At 50.2% G+C, this 24,122-nt stretch overlaps 1 protein-coding gene across 2 annotated transcripts in view; it reads right to left on the reverse strand.

Moving 5' to 3' along the window:
* Nucleotides 1-522: 522 nt before the first annotated feature.
* The window catches only part of lman2la (lectin, mannose-binding 2-like a), a 34,012-nt gene continuing 10,412 nt past the window's right edge, over nucleotides 523-24,122 (reverse strand). The window contains exons 4-9 of one of the 2 annotated variants that reach the window (XM_078239283.1): nucleotides 24,030-24,112; nucleotides 19,802-19,834; nucleotides 17,689-17,850; nucleotides 12,902-13,016; nucleotides 8,891-9,007; nucleotides 523-5,829 (exon numbers count right to left, since the gene is read on the reverse strand). In XM_078239283.1, the coding sequence (XP_078095409.1) occupies nucleotides 5,687-5,829; nucleotides 8,891-9,007; nucleotides 12,902-13,016; nucleotides 17,689-17,850; nucleotides 19,802-19,834; nucleotides 24,030-24,112 (653 nt within the window). In that variant the 3' untranslated portion in view covers nucleotides 523-5,686. The remainder of the gene's footprint in view (nucleotides 5,830-8,890; nucleotides 9,008-12,901; nucleotides 13,017-17,688; nucleotides 17,851-19,801; nucleotides 19,835-24,029; nucleotides 24,113-24,122) is intronic. The other variant, XM_078239284.1, reaches the window with a different exon arrangement.

A 24,122-nucleotide genomic window follows, 5' to 3' on the forward strand; every position in this document is an offset into this window, starting at 1 on the left:
TAGAGGGAGCTTTACTCTGTATCTAACCACGTGCTGTACCTGTCCTGGGAGTGTTTGATGGGGTAAGAAGTTTAACAACACCAGGTTAAAGTCCAACAGGTTTATTTGGTAGCAAAAGGGTGTGGCTTTTGCTACCAAATAAACCTGTTGGACTTTAACCTGGTGTTGTTAAACTTCTTACTGTGTTTACCCCAGTCCAACGCCGGCATCTCCACATCGTGTTTGATGGGGACAGTGTAGAGGGAGCTTTACTCTGTATCTAACCCCGTGCTGTACCTGTCCTGGGAGTGTTTGATGGGGACAGTGTGGGGGGAGCTTTACTCTGTACCTAACCCCGTGCTGTACCTGTCCTGGGAGTGTTTGATGGGGACAGTGTAGAGGGAGCTTTACTGTGTATCTAACCCAGTGCTGGGAGTGTTTGATGTGAAACTTGAGTACTTCAGAGAATGATTTTTATTGACGCAGCAACCTTGGTCACTACAAAGTGACCCTAAGCAGCTGAGGAGCAGATAAAAACAGGCTTAGCTTTGCTATAAATTTCTCTGGATTTTATTTAATTATATTTAAACAGTAGCGTGAGGAAACAGTAGTCTGGTAACACGGGCTGGCCGAGGACAGTCATTGATTAGCCAGCCCATCAAGATTCAGCATTAGTCTGGATTTTCTCGTTTTAAAAAAAAGGATGATTCTGAACAAGTATAAAAAGATATTCGTCAGCCGCAGTTGTACAAATCTGTCCCAATCAGGTGGGTGCACTGTGTAACCTCGGATCAGTGCAGCCTGCTTAGGCAGGTAACATACTCACATCTGTCCGCTTTACTTGAAGAAAAATACTTTTAAAAATCCCGAGACCAAACAAAAACAGTACAGCAGCTATAAGCACCTGAGTGCTCTGACATTTGCACCTTCATTCATTCCAGTACTGAGAGTGGGTTTAAGTCCATGGTGATTTAACTGACATTGCCACTAAAAGGGAGAGGGGAACCTTCACCTTTGTCCAACTTGTCCAGAGGGAGTTGTCTCTGTCCTGTGGTCGGAGTTGAAGATCTGAAGCCTCGCAGTCAGCGGATGACAAAAGACACGACGGATGGGATTAGCATCACACCCTCAGCCCTGCGACCAGTGGAAACATGAGCTGCTTTGTCACGGGAGGGATCTTACTCTGTCTGCAAGCAAAACCACAAACTCCCCCTTGCTTGCTCGCTTTTTTATTTTGAACCTGACAAGCCTCTGTCTTTAACTTCTGCCAACCTATCATTCCCTACCCCACACCGAGTCAGGACACTGGCTTAACTGGGCCACGCTCTGCACTTGTGGGCGGCACAGTGGCACAGTGGGTTAGCACTGCTGCCCAACACCGCCAGGGACCCGGGTTCGATTCCCGGCCTCGGGTCACTGTCTGTGCGGAGTCTGCACGTTCTCCCCGTGTCTGTGTGGGTTTCCTCCGGGTGCTCCGGTTTCCTCCCACAAGTCCAAAAGACTTGGTTAGGTTAGGTGCTAAATTCTCCCTCAGTGTAACCCGAACAGGCACCGGAGTGTGGCGACTAGGGGATTTTCACAGTAACTTCATTGCAGTGTTAATGTACATTCTCCCCGTGTCTGCATGGGTTTCCTCCCACTGTCCAAAGACATGCGGGTTAGGTGGATTGGCCATGCTAAATTGTCCCTTAGTGTTAGGGGGCACTAGCTAGGGTAAATGCATAGGGTTATGGGGATAGGGCCTGGCTGGGATTGTGGTCGGTGCAGACTCGATGGGCCGAATGGCCTCCATCTGCACTGTAGGGATTCTATTCTATGATATTTAGAATAGCAGAGTGAAACAATATTAGTTACACTGATCCCCAACTGCAAATATGTGGGGTTATGGGGATAGGGCCTGGGTGGGATTGTGGTCGGTGCAGACTCGATGGGCCGAATGGCCTCTGTCTGTATTGTAGGGATTCCATGTACGTCACTGGATTAACTTAAGGAATAGTAATGCACTTTAAATGTTGCTTGATGGTTAGAATTTGTCACTGTGTGGCTGCCCAGTGATTGCCCTGTCGACACCAGTAATGGGGCTTTCAATATTGCCAGCTCCCCTTGGCTGGAGACTTGCACCTTTGTCGCTCGGAGGCTGCGCAGTGTAAGCACAATGTCCTGGCCAACACCCTTCTATTTGAAACAAAAAAGGGCATGTTATCTGATCACTATCACATTGCTGTTTGTGGGAGCTTGCTGTGTACAAACTGCCCGCCGCCTCTGCAGTACAAGTGCCTACGCTTAAAGCACTTGACTGCCTGTGGAGCTCTTTGGGAGTGTCTTGAGGTTATGAGAGGACGCTGTATAAATGCAAGTTCTGGTCACGGAATCCTACAGTGCAGAAGAGGCCCTTCGGCCCATCGAGTCTGCACCAACGCATGAGAGGCCCTGACCTGCCCACCTAACCCCACTTGCCAGCACTAGGCCCAAAGCCTTGAATGTTATGGCTGTGCCAAGTACTCATCCAGGTACTTTTTAAAGGATGTGAGGCATCCCGCCTCCATCACCCTCCCAGACAGCGCATTCCAGACCCTCAACACTCTCTGGGTAAAAAAAGTTTTTCCTCAAACCCCCCCGCAAACCTCCCACCCCTCACTTTTAACTTGTGTCCCCTCGTAACTGACCCTTTAGCTCAGGGGAACAGCTGCTCCCTGTCCAAGCCGGTCAAAGGTTGACAAGGGTGGGGCCTCCTGTAGGGTTTGGTTTGGTTCTTTTAAAAACGCGTGCGTTTTTCTAAACTGAGGCTGAGTGATGGAACACCTTGTTTGGTTTTGCTACTGTGAAGATCCCAAGTTTGTCAAACTGCCCCCTCCACTCACATCCTTGAACACCTGCGTGCTCCATTTCACACACGGCCCCCGATCCCAGGCCCTTCACTCTATTCTGGAAGGGACTGGCAACACAGAGGGTGTGAAATAACCCATCACGTAACGAGAGGGAGATGGGGGGGGGGGGGGAGGCTGGTGAAGATGTCATATACAGTTGCGAAGGCCAGTTTGTTTAAATCATGGGGCAATGCTGGGGCGTATGGTACGCCAGGTGGGGTAAAATGAGAGACAAGAGGTGTGGCACAGGGGTTAGCACTGCTGCCTCACAGCGCCAGGGATCCGGGTTCAATTCCGGCCTCGGGTCAGTGTGTGTGTGTGTGTGTGGAGTTTGCACATTCTCCAAAATTGTGCGGATTAGGTGGTTTGGCCATGCTAAATTGACCCTAGTGTCGGGGGGGGGAGTTAGTAGGGTAAATGTGTGTGCCTGGGTGGGATTGTGGTCGGTGCAGATTCGATGGGCTGAATGGCCTCCTTCTGCACTGTAGGGATTCTATAATACTGAGCAACGTACTGGGCAGAATTTTATGGCCTCGCCTGTCCCGAAACCATAAATGGACATTTCCATGGCCCGCCTCTCGCCCGCTCCGATTCCGTGGCGGTAGAATTCCGCCGACTGTCTTTTAGTTCAACTGTACGTTTTGTTACTATTCCCTTTCAGCCCCTTGTCCTCATGGCTTCGCATTTTATTAAGCTCACTCGCCATTTCACAAAGGCCAATACTTAACCCCCCCTTTAGCCCTCCCAGTGATGTACCAGTGAAACATGCTTGGTCCCATCCGCCCAGTTTCCAGCCACAATGTGGCAATCGCCCTCGTCCCAGGCAGACTGAAGGGCCGGGCTAATGGCAGAGATTCAAGGTGCTGAACCCAGCACCAGGGAAAGGGGCGAGAATGTCCTGACAGCTTGAACCAGTGAACCAGATGCCCAATCCCAGCACCCCCCTCCTCCCCCCCATGCATCAGGACAGCAGCTTGACCCCTTTCCAGCAAGCTCTCAAGAGGCAACCACCCCAAGAGCCAGCCGCAGCTATTCTGCGGCAGTTGTGCGTGACTGCGGTTTCCGAGGCGAGACTCGGGGACGTTATATTCCAGTGTTCTTCAGAAGAGGAAGTGAAATCAGGCCTCTTGCAGCCCTCGTTCAGTAATAGGTCACTACTGTACCAGAGATCCCTCTGTGCCTTTTCTCCCCAAAAGGACAAACAAAAAAATCAGCTACCCGCGAACGCAAAAGTATAAACCGCTATCCCGAAGAAATAAACTGAAAAGGACAAACGCGCGCTCCAGTAAACAGCAACATCGACTGTACACTTTCAATCCTTCCCATCGACAAACCAAACAAAGGGGAACAGTCACAAGACCCGACCTTCTTCCTCTTTTCGATTCTTTTTTTTCCCCCCCTCACGAGAGACTTCAGAGAGCTGGCAACAGTCCTGAAAAAGTCTGCTGGTGAAGCAATATTATAACTCTGCAACGGCCCATCGTCTCTGTCTTATGGAATACTGCGAGGTTGTTTCACTGTTGAGGAGTCAAGGGCGGCACAGTGATTGGCACTGCCGCCTCACAGCGCCAGGGACCTGGGTTCAATTCCGGCCTTGGGTGACTGTCTATGGAGTCTGCATGTTCTCCCAGTGTCTGCGTGGGTTTCCTCCGGGTGCTCTGGTTTCCTCCGACACTCCAAAGATGTGTAGGTTAGGTGGATTGGCTATGCTAAATTGCCCCTTAGTATCCAAAGATGTGTAGGTTAGGTGGATTGGCTATGCTAAATTGTCCCTTAGTGTCCCAAAGATGTGTAGGTTAGGTGGATTGGCCATGCTAAATTGCCCCTTAGTGTCCAAAGATGTGTAGGTTAGGGGGATTGGCCATGCTAAATTGCCCCTTAGTGTCCAAAGATGTGTAGGTTAGGGGGATTGGCTATGCTAAATTGCCCCTTTGTGTCCCAAAGATGTGTAGGTTAGGGGGATTGGCCATGCTAAATTGCCCCTTAGTGTCCCAAAGATGTGTAGGTTAGGTGGATTGGCTATGATAAATTACCCCTTAGGGTCCAAAGATGTGCAGGTTAGGTGGATTGGCCATGATAAATTACCCCTTCGGGTCCAAAGATGTGCAGGTTAGGGGGATTGGCCATGGTAAATTGCCCCCTAGTGTCAGGGGGATTAGGACTATAAATATATGGGGTTACGGGGATGGGACCTGGGTGGGATTGTTGTCAGTGCAGTCTTGATGGGCCAAATGGCCTTCTGTTCTGTAGGTTCTATGACTCTATGTGCAGGTTAGGGGGATTGGCTATGCTAAATTGCCACATAGTGTCCAAAGATGTGTAGGTTTGGGGGATTAGCGGGGTAAACATCTGGGGTTACAGGGTGAGGGCCTGGGTAAGATGCTTTGTCGGAGAGTTGGTGCAGACCCAATGGGCCAATAATGGCCTCGTCACAGTTGGGATTCTATTCTATGAATAAGGAGACTGTGCTGGATGTATGACAACGCCCCCTTACACACTTTGGAGTGTAGCTAAAACAGACGTGTTCGGAGTAAAAACAGAAACGGATGTCAAACTTTCACCACTATTGTTTCCCCATCCCCCTTAAACCCGTTCAGTTGAGGATTATTTTATGTCTCGCACTGCTTGCATGAGTTCAGAATGAGAGGGAATCTAGTTCCGAGAGTTGAGACACAGCTTTTCACCCTCCGTACGGTTGGAATTAAAGGTTTGAAGAACCACAGTGCTGATGATCCCAAGAAGAGAGGTTCTAAAGAGGAAAATAAACTTGTGTTGTGTCCATCCCGCCCGCCCCCCATTGTGGGCTTTTGAGTCCGCCGTGGCATCTCATTGGCCGGGCCTTAGTAAAAGCGTTTGCGGCTCTGCTCCTGCCACTTCTGGAAGACAATAATCCCGATCACAGCCAGCACCATCAGGCCCATGAGTGAGAAAAAAACGATGAAGAACAGGGTCAAACCGCTCATCGGCTCGTAATCCAGATTATCTGCTCGGAACAGGAAAACCCAAAGTCAACAACCAAGGTTAAACCAATGGCAACCAGTCCAGGCCACGTCATACTTAACCAACGCGGCAATGTGCTTTTGCAAAGGGGAGGGAGGCGCTGGCCTAGTGGTATCATCGCCAGGTTATTAACCCAGAAACTCAGCTAACGCGCTGGGGACCCGGGTTCGAATCCCGTCACGGCAGATGGTGGAATTTGAATTCAATAAAATCTACGGTTGGGCGGTGGCACAGTGGTTAGCCCTGCTGCCTCACAGCGCCAGGGACCCGGGTTCGATTCCCGGCTTGGGTCACTGTCTGAATAGAGTTGGCATGTTCTCTGCATGTTCTGGTTTCCTTCCACACTCCAAACATGTGTAGGTTAGGTGGATTGGCCATGCTAAATTGCCTCTTGGTGTCCAAGGATGTGCAGGTTAAATGGATTGGCCATGCTAAATTGCCCCTTAGTGTCCAAAGATGTGCAGGTTAGGGGGATTGGCCATGCTAAATTGTCCCTTGGTGTCCAAGGATGTGCAGGTTAGGGGGATTGGCCATGCTAAATTGCCCCTTGGGGTCCAAGGATGTGTAGGTTAGGTGGATTGGCTATGCTAAATTGCCCCTTGGTGTCCAAGGATGTGCAGGTTAGGTGGATTGGCCATGCTAAATTGCCCCTTGGTGTCCAAGGATGTGCAGGTTAGGTGGATTGGCCATGCTAAATTGCCCCTTGGTGTCCAAGGATGTGCAGGTTACGGGGATTGGTCATGCTAAATTGCCCGGTAGTGTCCAAAGATGTACGGGTTAGGTTGATTGGCCAGGCTAAATTGACCCATAGTGTCATATAGTTAGGGTAAATGCATGGGGTTATGGTGACAGGGTTTGGGTGGGATTGTGGTTGGTGCAGGCTCGATGGGCTGAATGGCCTCCTTTTGCATTGTGGGGGTTCTATATCTGGAATGAGATTGTGGTCGGTGCAGACTCGATGGGCCGAATGTCCTTCTTCTGCACTGGTGGGTTGCTTTCCATACTGATGACCATTGTCAGAAAAACCCATCCGGTTCATTAATGTCCTCTAGGGAAGGAAATCGGCCGTCCGTACCCGGTCTGGCCTACATGTGACTCTCAACTGCCCTCGGGCAACTAGGGATGGGCAATAAATGCTGGCCCAGCCAGCGACGCCCATGTCCCAGGAATGAATAAGTAAAAAAACATTTGCTTGCAGGCACTAGATCGTGGTTTCATGGGTAGTAAACTTGGTCTTTATTTACAACAGGTTTAGCTTGTGTCGCAGAGTAAGATCATAGCTTAGGAGTGGGCAGGAATGGGGAAGGAGATGGGGAAGTGGGGGAGGCAATTCTTCACTTTAATGGAAGTCACTTGATTGAATCGAGATGAGGAATTGAGGAAGCTCAGAAGAGGAAATAAGACCCAAGAAGCGATACAATATTGACAATCTGCAATTCCTGCACAAGTTACGGATGGTGTTCTCCTGACTGGCGTTTAGCTTCGCTCTGAATCATAGAATCCCTACAGTGCAGGAGGCCATTCGGCCCATCGAGTCTGCACCAACAACAATCCCACTCAGCCCCTATCCCCATAAAACCCACGTATTTACCCTGGTAACCCCCTAACACTAGGGTCAATTTAGCACGACCAATCAACCTAACCCACATATCTTTGGACTGCGGGAGGAAACCGGAGCACCCGGAGGAAACCCACACAGACACAGGGGGAGAACGTGCAGACTCCGCACAGACAGTGACCCGAGCCGGGAATCGAACCCGGGTCCCTGGCCATGTGAGGCAGCAGTGCTAACCCACTGTGCCACCGCCTCCTTCATTCACATCTCCCCTCTATCGACAGAACTGACCCAGTGGCTTGGGAGGCCTGTCCAGTGGCTTGGGAGGCCTGTCCAGTGGAGAGTTGGACGCAGACACTACCGTCCAGAAGGTGACCCGGGCGGGCACTTTGATTTAAGTTGGATGGTCCACCTGGTCCGAGATTAAAATGATTCTCGGTCCATGTTGGTAAAATGAAGGAAGAGAACGCCCAGCAGGGGGAGCCGGTGGCGTAGTGGTATTCTAACTGGATTAGTAATCCAGGCACCCCGGACAAGATCTGGGTTCGAAACCCACCATGGCAGATGGTAATATCTGAATTCAATAAAAATCAGGAATTAAAAGCCTAACAGTGTCAATTGTCGTAAAGACCCATCTGGGTCACTAATGTCCTTTAGGGAAGGAAATCTGCCGTCCTTACCTGGTCTTACATGTGACTCCAGGCCCACAGCAATGTGGTTGACTCTCAAATGACTTCTGAAATGGAGGGTGATAAGGGGTAGGCAATAAATGCTGGGCCCAGCCAGTGACGTCCCGTAAATGAATAAAAGAGTCTAGTACTCTTTGATCAAACGTTTTTTAAAAATTCATTTGTGGGACATGGGCGTCGCTGGCTGGGCCCAGCATTTATTGCCCATCCCTAGTTGCCCCTTGAGAAGGTGGTGGTGAGCCGCCATCTTGAATCGCTGCAGTCCGCGTGCTGTGGGTTGACCCACAATGCCGTTAGGGAGGGAATTCCAGGATTTTGACCCAGCGACTGCGAAGGAGCAGCCGATATATTTCCAAGTCGGGATGGTGAGGGGCTCGGAGGGGAACCTCCAGGTGGTGGTGTTCCCCATGTATCTGCTGCCCTTGTCCTTCTAGATGGAAGTGGTCATGGGTTTGGAAGGTGCTGTCTAAGGATGAGTTGCTGCAGTGCATCTTGTAGATGGTACACACTGCTGAGCGTCGGTGGTGGAGGGAGTGAGTGTTTGTGGATGGGGTGCCAATCAAGCTTTGTCCTGGATGGCGTCGAGCTTCTCGAGTGTTGTGGGAGCTGCAGGGCTGAAACGGTAGCTCTGCTCCCCTCTCCTGCCAGAGCCATCGAGTATTTCCAGCGCTTTTCCCTTTGAAGTCTCGCCATAAGATAAATGGCAAGAAAAAACGGTGGGAGACAGCGAGCGGAGATCTGGAGCGCGCTGCCCAGAAGGGTGGCGGGAGCGGGTTCAATAGTGGGACAAGTTTCCTTACCTTCCGGTAGGCTCAGGTTATCGACACTTGGAACCAGCACTTCATCTTCTTCCTCCTCCTCGGGTGTCCTTTCCACCGTCAGCTGGTAGACTTTTACCGATATAATGTCGTGATTATCTACAGGGAAAGGAACAAGGAAGATTCTAAGCTCCCCATCAGCTTACCGCTCCCACTGAAGGTCTATTTCATCTGAGCAGGTGAAGGCAACACAGCCAGCAATACTTCACTTCTTCAATTTGGGTTATGGGCGTCACTGGCAAGTGCCCAGCATTTATTGCCCATCCCTAATTGCCCCTTGAGAAGGTGGCGGTGAGCTGCCCTCTTGAACCCACTGCAGTCCCTGTAGTGTAGATACACCCACAGTGCTGTTAGGGAGGACATTCCAGGACTTTGACCCAGCGACAGTGAAGGAACGGCCGACACAAGACCATAAGATACAGGAGCAGAATTAGGCCACTCGGCCCATCAAATCTGCTCCGCCCTTCAATCATGGTTGATATTTTTCTCATCCCCATTCTCCTGCCTTTTCCCCATAACCCCTGCTCCCCTTATTAATCAAGAACCTATCTATCTCTGTCTTAAAGACACTCAACGACCCGGCCTCCACAGCCTTCTGCGGCAAAGAGTTCCACAGATTCACCAAACCCTCCGGCTGAAGAAATTCCTCCTCATCTCAGCTTTAAAAGGAGTGTCCCTTCACTCTGAGGTTGCGCCCTCAGATCCGAGTCTCTCCCACTAGGAGAGACATCCTCTCCACGTCCACTCTATCCAGGCCTCGCAGTATCCTGTAAGTTTCAATAAGATCCCCCCTCATCCTTCTAAGCTCCGTCGAGTATAGGCCCAGAGTCCTCAACCGCTCCTCGTATGACAAACCCTTCATTCCAGGGATCATTCTTATATATTTCCAAGTCAGGATGGTGAGTGGCTCGGAGGGGAACTTGCAGGTGGTGCTGTTCCCCATGTATCTGCTGCCCTGGTCCCTCTAGATGCTACAGGTCATGGGTTTGGAAGGAGCTGTCTAAGGAACCTTGGTGAGTTGTTGGCGGATGGTACACCGGCTGCCACTGTGCGTCGTAGGTGGAAGGAGTGAATGTTTCAGGGTGGTTGATGGGGTGTGACTATAGTTTTAAAGTTTATTTATTAGTCACAAGTAGGCTCACATTAACACTGCAATGAAGTTACTGTGAAAATCCCCGAGTCGCCACACTCCTGTTCGGGTTACACTGAGGGAGAATTTAGCACCGAACCAGCACGTCTTTCAGACTGTGGGAGGAAACCGGAGCACCCGGAGGAAACCCACGCAGACACAGGGGGAGAAGGTGCAAACTCTGCACAGACAGTGACCCAAGCCGGGAATCGAACCCAGGACCCTGGCGCTGTGAAGCAGCAGTGCTAACCACTGTGCTACCGTGCCGCCCCACTTATGAAAGTAATCTGCTGGATGGTGTCAGGTTTTGAATATTACTGAAGCTGCACTTCTTCAGGCAAGTGGAGAGTGTCCCACCGCACTCCTGATTTGTGCCTCTTTGGACAGGCTTCGGGGAGTCAGGAGGGGAGTTACTGCCCACAGAATTCTCAGCCTCTAACCAGCTCACACAGCCACAGTATTTATATTCCATCCAGACCATCTGATGCTGGAGGAAACAGCTTTGTGTGTACTTTCCAACAGGAATAAACAGGAGTGGAATCCTGATTCACGTATCCTTCTGAGGCTATTCCTGATACCCCTCGCTGACAACAGCCAACATGAGTCCTCACTTTGTTTTTTATTCATTCGTGGGGCATGGGCATCGCTGGCTGGGCCCAGCATTTATTGCCCATCCCTAGTTGCCCCTTGAGAAGGTGGTGGTGAGCCGCCATCTTGAATCGCTGCAGTCCACGTGCTGTGGGTTGACCCACAATGCCGCTAGGGAGGGAATTCCAGGATTTTGACCCAGCGACTGGGGAGGAACGGCCGATATATTTCCAAGTCAGGATGGTGAGTGGCTCGGAGGGGAACTTGCAGGTGGTGCTGTTCCCCATGTATCTGCTGCCCTTGTCCTTCTAGATGGAAGTGGTTGCAGGTTTGGAAGGTGCTGTCTAAGGATCTCCAGTGGATTGCTGCAGTGCATCTTGTAGATGGTACACACTGCTGCTACTGAGCGTCGGTGGTGGAGGGAGTGGGTGTTTGTGGATGGGGTGCCAATCAAGCGGGGCTGCTTTGTCCTGGATGGTGTCGAGCTTCTTGAGTGTTGTTGGAGCCGCATCCATCCAGGCAAGTGGGGAGTATTCCCTCACACTCCTGACTTGTGCCTTGTAGATGGTGGATAGGCTTTGGGGAGTCAGGAGGTGAGTTACTCTCCGCAGGATTCCCAGCCTCTGAGCTGCTCTTGTAGGCACTGTGTTTATGTGGTGAGTCCAGTTGAGTTTCGGGTCAATGGTAACCCCAAGGATGTTGACAGTGGGGGATTCAGTGATGGCGACACCATTGAACGTCAAGGGGCAATGGTTAGAGTGTCTCCTATTGGTGACGGTCATTGCCTGGATTTGTGTGGCGCGAATGTTACTTGCCACTTGTCAGCCCAAGCCTGGATATACCTCGAGATGAAGAAGATAACACTGGGTGAAGACGACCCTTCAGCCCACTGGATCTCATCCTTCACGGATACTAACCCTCCCATCAACCCATCTCTCGAAAGAGTTAGTTGTGCCTCAGTGGGCAGCACTGAGGCTCTGAGTCAGGAGGTTGTGGGGTGAAGTGCCACTCCAGGTTGACACTCCACTCTGAGTGCAGTAATAAGGGGAGTGTTGCACTGTCGGAGGTGACATTAAACTAAAACCCCATTTACTCCCTCAGACACACATACAAAATCCCGCAGTGCTATTTTGAAGAGGAATGAGTTCAGGAAATCATAGAATCCCTACAGTGCAGGAGGAGGCCATTCGGCCCATCAAGTCTGCACCTACTCTACAATAAAGCACCTTATCAAGGTCCCTATCCCTGTAACTCCACAAGCATACCCCCGTATTTAACCCACTAATCTTCCTAACCTACACATCGTGGGACACTGAGGAGTAATTCAGCATGGCCAATCCACCTAACCTGCACATCTTTGGACACTAAGGGGCAATTTAGCATGGCCAATCCATCTAACCCGCACATCTTTGGACACTAAGGGGCAATTTAGCATGGCCAATCCACCTAACCTGCACATCTTTGGACACTAAGGGGCAATTTAGCATGGCCAATCCATCTAACCCGCACATCTTTGGACACTAAGGGGCAATTTAGCATGGCCAATCCACCTAACCTGCACATCTTTGGACACTAAGGGGCAATTTAGCATGGCCAATCCATCTAACCCGCACATCTTTGGACACTAAGGGACAATTTAGCATGGCCAATCCATCTAACCCACACATCTTTGGACACTAAGGGGCAACTCAACATGGCCAATCCCCCTAACCTGCACATCTTTGAACACTAAGGGGCAATTTAGCATGGCCTACCAACCTAACCTGCACATCGTTGGACACTAAGGGACAATTTAGCATGATCAATCCACCTAACCTGCACATCTATGGAGTATGGGGGAAAACCGGAGCACCCGGAGGAAACCCACGCAGGCACAGGGAGAACATGCAACTCCACACAGAAGGTGACCCGAGCCAGATTGAACCCGGGTCCCTGGTTCTGCGAGACAGCAGTGCTAACCACTGTGCCGCCCCACTGGGGAGTGCTCCCCAATGTCCTATCCCTACCTCCGACAGTGCAACACTCCCTTAGTACCACCATTCTTCAATCCACATGACAAGTGAACAGATGATCTTACCATCACATGGCTGTGTTTGGGCGCTCACTGTGCAGTACTTAGCTGCCACACTGAAACGTTTTTGATTGGCTGTGGCGCACTTTAGGACATTGCGCAATCATGGCGGGCCTTATATAAGTGCCGGTTCTTTCCTTTTCCCCCTTATCGAGCACTTTCCCGACAACCCCACACAGTGCAAGGTGTAAGAAAGGTAACATACCCGTCAGGTCGCCAGTGGCTGAAGAGACCCCAAAGTAATAACCCAGCGGCAGTTTGACACCCGGAATATCAATGCAGTCCTTCCATTCATTCTTCCCTTCGATATTAATCATGACCTGAAAAGGACAAACAGTCAGTTCTACATAGAAACTAGAAGCAGGAGGAGGCCATTTGGCCCTTGGAGCCTGCTCCACCATTCATTTTGACCATAGAACATAGAACATTACAGCGCGGTACAGGCCCTTCGGCCCTCGATGTTGCGCCGGCCAGTGGAACCAATCTAAAGCCCCTCTAATCTACACTATTCCAATATCATCCATATGTTTATCCAATAACCATTTGCATGCCCTTAATGTTGACGAGTCCACTACTGCTGCAGGCAGGGCATTCCATGCCCATACTACTCTCTGAGTAAAGAGCCTACCTCTAACATCTGTCCTATATCTCTCACCTCTCAATTTAAAGCTATGTTCCCTCGTGCTAGCCAACACCATCCGAGGAAAAAGGCTCTCACTATCCACCCTATCTAATCCTCTTGTATGCCTCTATTAAGTCACCTCTTAACCTTCTTCTCTCTAACGAAAACAACCTCAGCCTTTCCTCATACGATTTTCCCACCATACCAGGCAACATCCTGGTAAATCTCCTCTGCACCCTTTCCAACACTTCCACATCTTTCCTCTAATACGGCGACCAGAACTGTACGCAATACTCCAAATGCGGCCGCAACAGAGTTTTGTACAGTTGCAGCATGACCTCCTGGCTCCAAAACTCAATCCCTCTACCAATAAAAGCTTACACACCGTACGCCTTCTTAACAACCCTATCAACCTGGGTGCCAACTTTCAGGGATCATGATCATGGCTGATCATCAAATTCAATATCCTGATCCCCCCCCCCCCCCCCCACCCCCCATATCCATCGATCCCTTTAGCCCCAAGAGCTATATCTAATTTCTTCTTGAAATCTCAATGTTTTGGCCTCAACTACTTTCTGTGGGAGTGAATTCCACACATTCACCACCCTCTGGGTGAAGAAATTTCTCCTCACCTCAGTCCTAAAAGGTTGACCCCTTATCCTCAAACTATGACCCCCGGTTCTAGACTCCCCCACCATCAGGAACATTCTTTCTGAATCTACCCTTTCTAACCCTGTTAGAACTTTGGTGGACACAGTAAGAAGTCTCACAACACCAGGTTACAGAGACTTCTTACTGTGTTCACCCCAGTCCAACGCCGGCATCTCCACATCAGAACTTTGGTGGCCCAGTGGTCAGCACTGCTTCCTCACAGCACCAGGGACACAGGTTCGATTCTTGGCTCGGGTCACTGTCTGTGTGGAGTCTGCACATTCTCCCCGTGTCTACGTGGGTTTCCTCTGGATGCTCCAGTTTCCTCCCACAGTCCGAAAGACGTGCTGGTTAGGGTGCATTGGCCATGTTAAATTCTCCCTCGGTGTACCCAAACAGGTGCTGGAGTGTGACGACTAGGGGGATTATCACAGTAACTTCATTGCAGTGTTAATGTAAGCCTACCTGTGACACTAATAAGTAAACTTCAAACGTTCTTCTACTCCTAACCAACTTAGTCTCTCCTCATATGACAGACCTGCCATCCCAGGAATCAGTGTTGCCATCTTCGCAATGCTTTGGCAATCCAACCATGCCACTGTGTTCCATGTTCTCGCCTGGGAGCAACTGATGGTTTGCGGAGTTGGATCGAATCTCTATAATATAGAACCTTCGCTGCACTCCCTCGACAGCAAGGACATCCTTCCTCAGATAAGGACACCAAAACTGCACACAATACTCCAGGTGTGGCCTCACCAACACCCTATACAATTGCAGCAAAACATCTTTATCCTGATACTCAAATCCTCTCGCTATGAAGGCCAACATACCATTTGCCTTCTTTGCTGCCTGCTGTACCCGCACACTTACTCTCAGCGACTGATGCACGAGGACACCAAGGTCTCTTCAAAGGTTTCCTCTGTGCTCCTGCCGACAGGATGGCCAATAAAGCCCTCCATAATGAATGCTCTTCACACAAAGCTGGGCCCAGAAACCTATTTGAATAGTTGGTTTGCAAGCTTGAGCACAGGAATGAGGGGGATGTGCCCCAAGGGGCGGTGGCACAGTGGGTTAGCACTACTTCCTCACAGTGCCAGGGACCCGGGTTCGATTCCCGACTTGGGTCACTGTCTTGCGGAATCTGCACGTTCTCTCCCCCCCGTCGCGTCTGCCTGGGTTTCCTCCGGGTGCTCCAGTTTCCTCCCACGGTCCAAAGATGTGCAGGTTAGGTGCATTGGCCGTGCTAAATCCTCCCTTGTCAGCGGGGACTAGCTAGGGTAGATGCATGGGATTGTGGGGATGGGGCCTGGGTGGGATTGTGGTCGGTGCAGACTCGATGGGCCAAATGGCCTCTTTCTGTACTGTAGGGATTCTATGAACACACACATTGTTTGATTTGTCACATGTATTGGGATACATTGAAAAGTATTGTTTCTTGTGTGCTATACAAAGCATACCGTTCATAGAGAAGGAAAGGAGAGGGTGCAGAATGTAGTGTTACAGTCACAGCTGGGGTGTAGAGAAAGATCAACTTAGTGCAAGGTAGGTCCATTCAGAAGTCTGACGGCAGCAGGGAAGAAGCTGTTCTTGAGTCGGTTGGTACGTGACCTCAGACTTTTGTATCTTTTTCCCGACGGAAGAAGGTGGAAGAGAGAATGTCCGGGGTGCGTGGGGTCCGTGATTATGCTGGCTGCTTTCCCGAGGCAGAGCCACTCCGTCTTAAATGGGCGCCCCCTCATTTTTAAACAGTGACTCCCCTTGTTTAAGATTCTCCCCCAAGAGGAAACATCCTCTCCACATCCACCCTGTCAATACCCCGCAGGATTGTACATGTTTCAATCAAGTCGCCTCTTACTCTCCAAACTCCAGCAGACACAAGCCAAGCCTGTCCAACCTTCCCTCATACCATTCCAGGTATTAGTCTGGTAAACCTTCCCTGCGCTGCTTCAAACACACTTACATCTGTCCATAAATAAGCAGACCCAATACTGTACACAATACTCCAGATGTGGTCTCATTATTGCCCTGTACAACTGAATCATAACCTCCCTGATTTGATTTGATTTATTGGTATGCAGTGAAAAGTATTGTCTCTGGCGCGTTATACAAGAAAAGCATACTGTTCATAGAGAAGGCAAGGAGAGAGTGCAGAATGCAGCGTTACAGCTAGGGCGTAGGGAACAATCAACTTAATATGATGGCAGCAGGGAAGAAGCTGTTCATAGAAATCATAGAAACCCTACAGTGCAGAAGGAGGCCATTCGGCCCATCGAGTCTGCACCGACCACAATCCCACCCAGGCCCTACCCGCTAATCCCTTTTTTTTTTACCCGCTAATTTACCCGCTAATCCCTCTAACCTACGCATCCCAGGACTCTAAGGGGCAATTTTTAACCTGGCCAATCAACCTAACCCGCACATCTTTGGACTGTGGGAGGAAACCGGAGCACCCGGAGGAAACCCACGCAGACACGAGGAGAATGTGCAAACTCCACACAGACAGTGACCTGAGCCGGGAATCGAACCCAGGACCCTGGAGCTGTAAAGCAGCAGTGCTAACCACTGTGCTACCGTGTCGCCCTGTTCTTGAGTCGGTTGGTACGTGTCCTCAGACTTTTGTATCTTTTTCCCGACAGAAGAAGGTGGAAGAGAGAAGGGGTCCTTAATTATGCTGGCTGCTTTTCCCGAGGCAGCGGGAAGTGTAGATGAAGTCAATGGATGGGAGGCTGGTTTGCGTGATGGACTGGGAAATATACCCTCAGCGTCCACTCTGTCAACGCCACCTCCCTCCCGCCTCCATTGTTTCACCTCTCATTCTTCTCAACTCCCAGGGTGTAGGAACATCATAGAATCAGAAACCCTACAGTGCAGCCCGTCGAGTCCACATTGACAACAATCCCACCCTGACCCTAACCCCATCACCCTACATATTTACCCGGCTAATCCCTCTAACCTATGCATCCCGGGACACTAAGGGGCAATCCTCGTGTCTGCGTGGGTTTCCTCCGGGTGCTCCGGTTTCCTCCCACAGTCCAAAGATGTGCGGGTTAGGTTGATTGGCCATGCTAAAATTGCCCTTAGTGTCCTGAGATGCGTAGGTTAGAGGGATTAGTGGGTAAATATGTAGGGATATGGCAGTAGGGCCTGGGTGGGATTGTTGGCGGTGCAGACTCGATGGGCCGAATGGCCTCTTTCTGTGCTGTAGGGTTTCTATGATTCTTCTATGATTAGCTTTGCCAATCAACCCAACCATCTTTGGAACATGTCTTGGTATTCCCCCTTTTTTAAAAATTCAGCAAAAGTATGGAGGTCAATAGTTCCCTGGCGCATTCTCCATGGCAACAGCTCGACCAGAGTCGACTTGCCAACCAATCAGCACCCTCTTCTCACACAGTAGAAATTGTTGCTTCCTTTGAAATTGGGCATTCTTGGATCTGTCCTCTTTGAGGAGAGAAAAAGCTTTGACAGCGATCCGAAAATTTTCACAGGGCGAGGACAGATTGAGAGTGAGGGAGGGCTGTGCGGTGACATGGAAACTAGAAGCAGGAGTAGGCCATTTGGTCTTTCGATTCTGCTCCGACGCCAACTTCCCAGGTGCCCACAGGAAGAACGGTGGCCCGAATGAGGAACGTGCCACAGCCCGACAGGGAGTTGAGTTGGGAAGGCGCGTATTTCGGTTGGACCGCGGAGACGTTGGTTCCGCCGCCAGCAGCACTCACCGTGAGCCTCCGCTTCAGGTACCGGATCACCACAAAAGTGTCGTGGTTGAGATTGCGCACCAGGGCGGTGCACCCTCCGATGGCTGTGGGCCGCCCGTCGCGGGAGTGGTCGTACGAAAGGCTTCCGTTGTTCACCATCGCCGAGATGTAGGGGAAAATCCTCTGAGGGGGCAAAGAAAAAAAAAACGTCAGTACGTGAAGGCGGAGTCCAGCATGCTTTGCAACATCCTTCCGACCGTAGTCCCAGCCCTCCGCTTTCCAATCTGACAGAAAGGAAAGGGGGATCGCTCTCATGCCGAACCTCGATCGCAGAACAGTTACAGCATCATTCGGCTAGTTACTGAGGCATGATTAAAGCGCATGGGATTGCGGGGGGAAGTGTATTGAGATGGATAGAAAACTTGTTGGCAGAGAGGAAACAAAGAGTAGGGATTAATAATAGGTCCTTTTCAAATCGGCAGGCACTAACTAGTGGGGTGCCACAGGGATCGGTGCTGGGACCCCAGCTATTCACAATATATATTAATGATTTGGATGAGGGGTCAAAATGTAACATCTCAAAAGTTTGGGTGGGAGGGTGACGAGGGTGCAGAGATCCTTCAGCACGATCTGGACAGGTTGGGTGAGTGGGCAAATCGATGGCAGATATAGTATAATTTGGATAAATGCAAAAGGTCATTCGCTTTGGAAACAAAAACAAGGCGGCAGATTACTACCTGAATGGCTGTAAATTGGGAGAGGGGAGTGTGCAGAGGGACCTGGGTGTCCTTGTGCACCAGTCGCTGAAGGTAAGCATGCAGGTGCAGCAGGCGGTAAAGAAGGCAAATGGTATGTTGGCCTTCATTGCGAGAGGTTTCGAGTACAGGAGCAGGGATGTGTTGTTGCAATTATACAGGGCCTTGGTTGTGCGCAGTTTTGGTCTCCTTTTCTGAGGAAGGAAGTTCTTGCTCTCGAGGGAGTGCAGCGAAGGTTTACCAGGCTGATTCCGGGGATGGCGGGACTGATGTATGAGGAGAGATTGACGAGGTTAGGATTGTTTTCACTGGAGTTCAGAGGGCGGATCTCATAGAGACTTATAAAATTCTAACAGGACTGCACAGGGTAGATGCAGGGAGGATATTCCCGATGGTGGGGGGAGTCCAGAACCAGGGGTCACAGTCTGAGGATTCGGGGTAGACCGTTTAGGACGGAGGTGAGGAGACATTTCTTCACCCAAAGAGTGGTGAGCCTGTGGAATTCATTACCACAGGAAGTAGTTGATGCCAAAACATTGAATGTATTCAAGAGGCGACTGGATATAGCACTTGGGGCGAACGGGATCAAAGGTAATGGGGAGAAAGCAGGATTAAGCTATTGAGTTGGACGATCAGCCATGATTGTGATGAATGGCGGAGCAGGCTCGAAGGGCCGAATGGCCTCCTCCTGCTCCTATCTTCTATGTTTCTGTTCAGCTGCTGTGACCTGCAGCTCTACCATAACCAACAATTTGAAATAAGGATCTGACAGACCACATCAAAGACGTGTCTCCTGGAGGAACTCGGTGGGCAAGTGCTCTGGTTCAGAACCGAGTTAGCGTACAGAGGCAGGGACGCAAAAGTAATCTGCCTTCTTGCTTTTGCTTCCAAAGTGAATAACCTCACACTTATCCAAATTACACTGCATCTGCCATTGACTTGCCCACTCGCCCAACCTGTCCAGATCGTGCTGAAGGATCTCTGCATCCTTGTCACGATAGCTTGCTGATGGCTTGACCCTCGAGCTTTCAAACTCTTTCCCGCATCCCCTCTACAGAGCACCGCACTGCCCCTCTGTCAAAGCAACCCTCTGACTTTATGAACTCTGAAGGAGATGCCTCCGTCAGAAGCAGGGATTCCTCTGTACCATTGGGGGGGGGGGGTGGGAGGGGGAGTGAAGAGACCTCCAAAGATAGCGGATGACAAGAGGCAAAAAAAAACATCAAACCACAAGACACAACGCAAAGTCTATACACGGGAAACTAATCGGTTGGCTGGGCCAATAATGATGAGAAAGGAAATTAATGCTAAATACAGCAGAACGCTAAACACAAACAGAAAAGGAAGTGAAGCCATGGAGATCAGAATACAAGGACTACCTGATTAGTAGACGAATATCTCCTCTTCTTAGCCTGGACATCCCCCGGAAACAATGCCAAACAGTAGCAACGAGATAAAACAGGTATTTCAATAACTCATCATTGCTTTCAATCATCCATCCAAGTGGCACGCATTTTCCGCCACAGAGAATGGCCACGGGTTTACAACACTGAGCAAACACATGGACTCGCTTCACAGCCCCAGAAGCTGCTCTGCCCCGTACGTTAGCCCCGAGCTCCCCGTTTCCCGGTGAGGCTATTCCGTAACAGAACAAATTCCGGCCTCGGGTCACTGCCTGTGTACAGTTTGCACTTTCACACCCCCGTGTCTGCGTGGGTTTCCTCCGGGCGCTCCGGTTTCCTCCCACACTCCAAAGATGTGCGGGTTAGGTGGATTGGCCATGCTAAATTGCCCCTTAGTGTCAGGGGGTGGATTAGCAGGGTAAATGTATGGGGTTACGGGAATAGGGCCTGGGTGGGATTGTGGTCGGTGCAGACTCGATGGACCGAATGGCCTCCTTCTGCACAGTAGGGATTCTATGAAATCCGCAATAACTAATTGGGAGGCCAGTAATACATTTAAAACTCTGTAGTTTTCTACGGCCTAAAAGGTAGGGATATGTTCGGCACAACTTGTGGGGCCGAAGGGCCTGTTTTGTGCTGTAGTTTTCTATGTTTCTAATCAGGAAATGACTTGGGGCATGGAGAGATCTTTAGCATTTTATTCCAATTAGTTCATTTCCATTTTTGCCACAGGTGAAGTCCAACTGGGTTTTTAAAAATGTTTATTTATCAATGTCGTAAGTAGGCTTACATTAACACTGCAATGAAGTTACTGTGAAAATCCCCTAGTCCCCACACTCCTGTTCGGGTTACACTGAGGGAGAATCTTAGCACCTAACCAGCACATCTTTCGGACTGTGGGAGGAAACCGGAGCACCCGGAGGAAACCCACGCAGACACGGGGAGAACGTGCAGACTCCGCACAGACAGTGACCCAAGCCGGGAATCGAACCCGGGTCCCTGGTGCTGTGATGCGGCAGTGCTAACCCACTGTGCTACCGTGCCGGCCAACAGAAGTGGATCAGGACTGATCGAACCATATAGTTCTGGTCAGTCCCCACCCCGAGGACCCTGTTCGGTTCTGAAAAGTGATCTCAGAGAGATTTGTGAATACTGTGAGGATGGGAAGAGAATTCTGGAAAATTCATTCTCGGTGAATTGCAAGGTGCCCCGTGGAATCTCGGGCGCATATAGAATCATAGAAACCATACAGCGCAGAAGGAGGCCATTTGGCCCATCGAGTCTGCACCGACCACAATCCCACACAGACCCTATACCCATAACCCCTCATATTTACCCTGTTAAACCCCCTGACACTAAGGGAGAATTTAGCAATGGCCAATCCACCTCAGCAGCACGTCTTTCAGACTGTGGGAGGAAACCGGAGCACCCGGAGGAAACCCACGCAGACCCGGGGGAGAATGTGCAGACTCCGCACAGACAGTGACCCGAGGCCGAGATTGTACCCGGGTCCCTGGCGCTGTGAGGCAGCAGTGCTAACCCACTGTGCCCGCCCACATGACACATTCGGATACAGCGCTCACGAGTGACCGATCCCCAAGGCTTCTTCAGTCTGCTCCGCTCAATTGTTTACAGTCAGCCTATTTTTATAGGGCATTTCTTACAACTTCTAGTAAAGATAATTGTTTCTAGTCACGCACACCGGTAAATTATTTACATATGATACAACTAGGTATGCCTGAGAAAATAGTTGTTTAATCACGTCCCATTGGTAATGTCATAATCTTTAGTGGTGGACAGATGGAACGTCCATTCAGACAATGGTCACTTAATCGTGTCTTAATTACAGTTTTGGTGCTGTCAGCAAGTTGTGATCTATTGATATAGTGAAACATCCACCTTTGTCTGCGCTATCTATTTCATGTATATGCAAAGACAGCCTGTCTAGTGAGGGTGCTGCTAATTTTCCTGGCCCCCTGGCCGATCCCCTGCTGAGCTCAGTCTTCTCTCCCACAGATGTCCTGTGGAATCTCAAATGAGTAGGATGGGAGTTTTATAGGGTCTATAAAACTTTATAGGGTCTTTATAGAGCTTTATACCTGAACTTTATAGAGTTTTATAGGGTCTATAAAACTATAAGATGATGAGGGGGATAGATAGAGTGGATGTTCAGAGACTATTTCCTCGAGTGGATGTAGCTGTTACTAGGGGGCATAACTATAAGTTTCATGGAGGGAGATTATAGGAGGGATGTCCGAGGTAGGTTCTTTACTCAGAGAGTGGCTGGGGTGTGGAATGGACTGCCTGCTGTGATAGTGGAGCCGGACACTTTAGGAACTTTCAAGCGATTATTGGATAGGCACATGGAGCACACCAGGATGATAGGGAGTGGGATAGCTTGATCTTGGTTTCAGATAAAGCTCGGCACAACATCGAGGGCCGAAGGGCCTGTACTGTGCTGTACTGTTCTATGGCTGCCTTTCATGAAACTGTCCCCTCACTAAACCCATGTCCACCATAATGCACGGCCGACCACTTCAAAACTTGATGTACAGTTTCATTCATCGTGATGCGGGTTCACCCAATCCCATTGCCAGCGAGAGGTAGGAAGGGAACCTTTACACTGAGATTTTATCCAGCAATTGGCATTGGGTTAAAAAACAATCAAACAAAACAGTGTATCCTTTGAACAGAGAACTAGCTTGATCACGAGACAGCACAGAATGCGTGTCAAATCAGACTCATAAATCATTATTTCATTTCCTCGTAGCAGATTTTCCTTCACGTGGACCGTTCTCTGCATTTCTGCATGGCACGGGTGGCACAGTGGGTTAGCTCTGCTGCCTCACAGCGCCAGGGACCCGGGTTCGATTCCCGGCTCGGGTCACTGTCTGTGCGGAGTCTGCACATTCTCTCCCCCGTGTCTGCGCGGGTTTCCTCCGGGTGCTCCGGTTTCCTCCCACAGTCCGTAAGACGTGCTGGTTAGGAGGATTGGCCGTGCTAAATTGCTCCTTAGTGTCAAGGGGGACCAGCTAGGATAAAATGCATGGGGTTACGGGGATAGGGCCTGGGTGGGGTTGCTGTAGACTCGATGGGCCGAATGGCCACCATCTGCACTGTCGGGATTCTATGATTCTAAATTGACCCTAGTGTCAGGGGGACTAGCTAGGGTAAAATGTATGGGGATAGGGCCTGGCTGGGATTGTGATTGCTGCAGACTCGATGGGCCGAGTGGCCTCCTTGTGCACTGTCGATTCTATGATTTTGCACCATTTTATCCTCACAATTAAGGCTTCTCTTGTCAATAATGCTGCCTCGCTGTATTTGAAATGAAGATTCGCCAACTCCCACTCCTCACATCCCCCCATTCCTGTGCTCAAGCTTGCAAAAATCCTTTCCTCCTCCTCGTTACTATTGAGAGTCAGCTTGGCTCCAGTGTTCAACACTCAAAGAATGTGAGTCCAAGGCTAGGGCTGGACTGGGAGCTCAGGATGGGTCACAAGTCGGCTTACATTAACATTGCAAGAAGTCTCACAACACCAAGTTAAAGTCCAACAGGTTTATTTGGAATCACGAGCTTTCGGAGCACCGCTCCTTCATCAGGTGAGTGAGGAAGGAGCAGCGCTCCGAAAGCTCGTGATTCCAGATAAACCTGCTGGACTTGAAGCTGGCGTTGTGAGGCTTCTTACTGTGCCCACCCCAGTCCAACGTCGACATCTCACATCATGGCTACATTGACACTGCAATGAAGTTACTGTGAAAATCCCCCAGTCGCCACACTCCTGTTCGGGTTACACTGAGGGAGAATTTAGCACCTAACCCGCACGTCTTTCAGACTGTGGGAGGAAACCGGAGCACCCGGAGGAAACCCATGCAGACACAGCGGGAGTATGTGCAAACTCCGCACAGACAGTGACCCGAGGCCGGGAATCGAACCCGGGTCCCTGGCGCTGTGAGGCAGCAGTGCTAACCACTGTGCCTAAATGTTATTCTCTCGACTGCATTAACATGCCCCGGAAGGAAACGGATTCTGATATGGGCCAGATTCTGGTTACTCCGCAGCACTCGATAGACCCTTCGCCGCACTAAGCCTAACTCCGATAAATGCCCCTGATAGAAGATGCCTAACATTGTAACACAAGAGAGCTGCCGCATTTAAGAACTGTACGTTATCGGAATGTGGGCTGCAGCCCCAGACTCTCACCTCCTGCTGCTTCTCCTCATTTGGATACGTGTCCATGAATATTCCCAATCCGGAAAACAGATCCTTGCTTCCGAACACTGTACCTGAAGAGGG

The sequence above is a fragment of the Mustelus asterias genome, chromosome 22, assembly GCF_964213995.1.
Source record: "Mustelus asterias chromosome 22, sMusAst1.hap1.1, whole genome shotgun sequence".
NCBI classification, from domain to species: domain Eukaryota; kingdom Metazoa; phylum Chordata; class Chondrichthyes; order Carcharhiniformes; family Triakidae; genus Mustelus; species Mustelus asterias.